Source organism: Lutra lutra, chromosome 8, assembly GCF_902655055.1.
Source record: "Lutra lutra chromosome 8, mLutLut1.2, whole genome shotgun sequence".
In the NCBI taxonomy this organism is placed as follows: Eukaryota; Metazoa; Chordata; class Mammalia; order Carnivora; family Mustelidae; genus Lutra; species Lutra lutra.
Genome location: NC_062285.1, coordinates 137,897,814 through 137,901,037, shown reverse-complemented (window position 1 = coordinate 137,901,037; position 3,224 = coordinate 137,897,814). Strand labels below are relative to the sequence as shown.

General features: G+C 65.3%; 1 protein-coding gene across 3 annotated transcripts; it reads left to right on the top strand.

The window, feature by feature from the left end:
* The first annotated feature begins 809 nt into the window (after positions 1–809).
* On the top strand, positions 810–2,898 carry TNFRSF13C (TNF receptor superfamily member 13C). 3 transcript variants are annotated; one of them, XM_047742874.1, is made up of 3 exons: positions 810–1,269; positions 1,526–1,843; positions 2,209–2,898. In XM_047742874.1, the coding sequence occupies exons 1-3, from the start codon at positions 1,125–1,127 to the stop codon at positions 2,388–2,390; spliced, it is 645 nt and encodes a 214-aa protein (XP_047598830.1). In that variant the 5' UTR covers positions 810–1,124; the 3' UTR covers positions 2,391–2,898. The 3 variants fall into 3 exon arrangements, with proteins under 3 accessions (XP_047598830.1, XP_047598831.1, XP_047598832.1); XM_047742875.1 differs by having other exon boundaries at positions 816–1,269; positions 1,607–1,843; XM_047742876.1 differs by having other exon boundaries at positions 817–1,269; positions 1,610–1,843.
* Positions 2,899–3,224: the final 326 nt, after the last annotated feature.

Below are 3,224 nucleotides of genomic sequence, written 5' to 3'. Positions count from 1 at the left end.
TGGTGTGGCCCACCGTGTCCGCCGTGCTGGGGCTCGCTGCCAACCCCTGTCCTCAGGGCCGGGGCAGCAGACGTCAGGAAGGCTTGTGTGTGTGTCTGAGACTCAATCTGAGAGACTGAGGAGGACAGACAAGTGGGGAAACCCAAACACTGGAAAGGAAGGACAGACAGAGGGGACTTCTGAGACGCAGAGGCAAGCAGCTGGGGACACACATATCCTGGGGAGAAGGAGTTGGGATGGGGCGGCCGCCCACTGGGCCTTGGTCTGCCTGTCTGTTCATCTGTTGATCTAAGTCTCCCTCCTTTCCAGGATCTGGAGACAGCTGTGAGCCCTTGGACCCTTGGCTACCCTCCCCCCCCCCCCCCCCCCCCCCCCGGCGGTGCCCTCTGCTCCGGCCAGAGATTGCTTACTCTCACGCAGCTTGGACTAGGCACTGTCTGCTCAGAGCCCCGCAGAGTCCCCTGGTGCCCTCAGCCAGGGTCAAACTCCATAACCCTCCACTGAGGTCCCAGCCCAGCCCTCCGACCCAGCACTCTCTGGGCTCCTGCTCTGTCCTCCTCTGTCACACTCCCCTAGACCTCGCTCCCTCTGGCAAACACCTTCTCAGTATTGCCTCCTTGACAAAGCTTCCGTGGCTGCTGCTGGGAGACACTGTCTTTCCCTGGGAGATGGGGCGCTCAGGAAGCATCCGATAAAAGGACCCAGCTCTGCCTGGGAAGGGCAGGAAGGAGCCCCAGGGGAGGGTGTAGCTGGTGGGGGCTGTCTGGGGCTGGGGCTGGCCGCTGGGGAGCAGGACAGAGGAGGCCACCCCAAGGTCTTTGTCCTGACTATGGGGGCCCAACCTCTATCGGCCAAGAGCAGGCCCAGGTCTGCACCCCAGCACTGTCCCAGAGCCCAGCACAGGGCCCACCCAGCCAGCGACTGGGGGTGATGGTTGAGCGGTTGAATGGAGGAACCGCAGGTAGAAAGAGAAGGTGTGGGGTGCAGGGCCTTGGGGCCCTGGGTGACAGTGGTCCCACCCCAGCAGGCAGGAGGGTGGGGCGGGGCACAGTGGGTGGTGGCCCCTCCTGGTTTCCTCCTCCCGACTGCAGAAGCCAGACTCAGTGCACTGGGTGTGAGGCAACATGGGCAGCAGGAGGAGAGGGGCCAGGAACAGGAGGGGCAGGGACGGCCCGGCCCCCACACAGTGTGTCCAGGCCCAGTGCTTTGACCCTCTGGTCCGAAACTGCGTGGCCTGCAATCTCTTCCGGACGCCAGAACCGAGACCGGGTAAGAGCCCGCCCAGTCGGCCAGCTGGCCGCAGGGCAGAGAGGGTCCCCCTACCAGCCCCGCAGGAGCCGCAAGCATGGTCTCTACCCACTTCCCCCAGCCCCACGATGGGGAAGGGGCGCGGTGACCAGTTTGATGGGGGGCTATAAGCAGGGGGCCTGCCTGGGGACCTGTGGTCCCCACGTGGCCCTCACCGCTCCCTGTCTTCCCCTCCTCCTGTCCACCCGCCCGGCCCTCTCTCGCCTCCCTGGCCCAGCCTCGCCTCCCTCCGACCCTTCCCCTCCCCCGCCGTCTCTTCCCTCCGCCCCCTGCCCTCCCTCTCCGTCCCTTCCCCCAGCAGCGGGGGCCAGCAGCAGCCTGGCGCCCGGGACGGCGCTGCAGCCGCAGGAGTCGGTGGGCCCGGGGGGCGCGGCGGAGGCCGAGGCGGCGCTGCCGCTGCCCGCGCTGCTCTTCGGCGCCCCCGCGCTGCTGGGCCTGGCGCTGGCCCTGGTCCTGGTGGGCCTGCTGGGCTGCCGGTGGCGGCGGCGGCTGCGCGCGGCGGCTCCCCGAGGGACCCCGGAGCCGCACCCCGGCGGTAAGTAACGCGGGGCCTGGGAGCTGGGAGGGAGCCTGCAGCGGGGGCCGGGCTCTGGGGCGGGCGCTGAAGACCTCGGGTCGATTCCCCCGGGAGGGACACGACTCTAGCCTCCCAGAGCCCTCGGAGCCCGAGAGCCAAGGCTCCCCCGCTTCTCCCTTCCCCCGCACCTCCCATTTTGCCAGCCCGCTCTGCACTTCCTGTCCCGAGGCCCCATGCCCTGCCACCCCTCCGCACCCCTGCAGAGGAGCTTCGGGACTAATGGCTCCGTCCAGGGCTGTCCCTCCAGTGAGGCTTCCTGCACAGGGGTGGGGAAGGGTTGTGATGCAATCCTGACCTTGCATTCCCCACCTCCCCCCCACCAGAGACCCTGGACCATGTCACCACCCTCCCCCTGGGACCTCTTGATGCCACCGCTCCCGTCTGGCCTCCAACCAGAGAAGACGCAGCCAACACCCCACCTGCCCACAGCGTCCCCGTGCCAGCCACAGAGCTGGGCTCCACTGAGTTGGTGACCACCAAGACAGCCGGCCCTGAGCAGCAGTAGCAACGGAGGGGGCAGGAGGTGGCCCCTGTGCTCCCAGTGGGCCGTCAGCCAGGGGCTTGGAGGTTGGATTCGGCTCTTCACCCGCCCCCCCACCCCGTGCCCACCTGCCCCTTCTCTGGGAACCACGCTGCTCCCCTGCTAACCCCGCAGAGCCACAGACTACAGACCTCAGACGGCAGGCGTGGCGGCCCTACCACACCGTAGCATTTGGCTTAAAACCAGACCATCTTTGGCAGCCCTCGAAGGTTGTGGCCGAGCTCCCGTGCTTTTGAGTGGCTGGGGCACATGGCGTAGGAGGTTTTTCTCTAAGCGCAGGGAAGCCACCATCCACCAGAATGAATCTAGGAGAAGGATCAGGTGGGAGGACGCTTAATTTATAGCTGGGTGATGTATCTCTTTAATACGTGCTCTCCCAGCTGTCCTGCTTCTAACCAATGCAAATGGCAGCAAGGAGTAACCAGCCGACAGGTTTGCTTCAGGATTTAATACAGAATGATTCTGATTGTAACAAAGAGCCTGAATTGTGCTAATTCTCAGGTATCTGTACCCGAGGGCCAACCCTGAGCTTGGCCCAACCTTCTAGGACCTGCGATGCCATTTTTCACCCCAGTAGCAGCTTCCAGAGCCCCAGGCTTGCCCTTGGGAGGAAGTCTCCAGCCCCCCTGGGGCTGGACTGCAGGCTCACGCTGAAGGCACACGGCCGAACTTCTCTCTCAGAGGCCACCTGGAGTCCCAGCTGTCTCCGAGGCGCTCTCAGCTGTACACAGGGAAAGGCCCAGGACCACCAAGGGGCTCCTTTGTTCAGAAGCCAGAGCAGACCTGTGGCCTTGAACC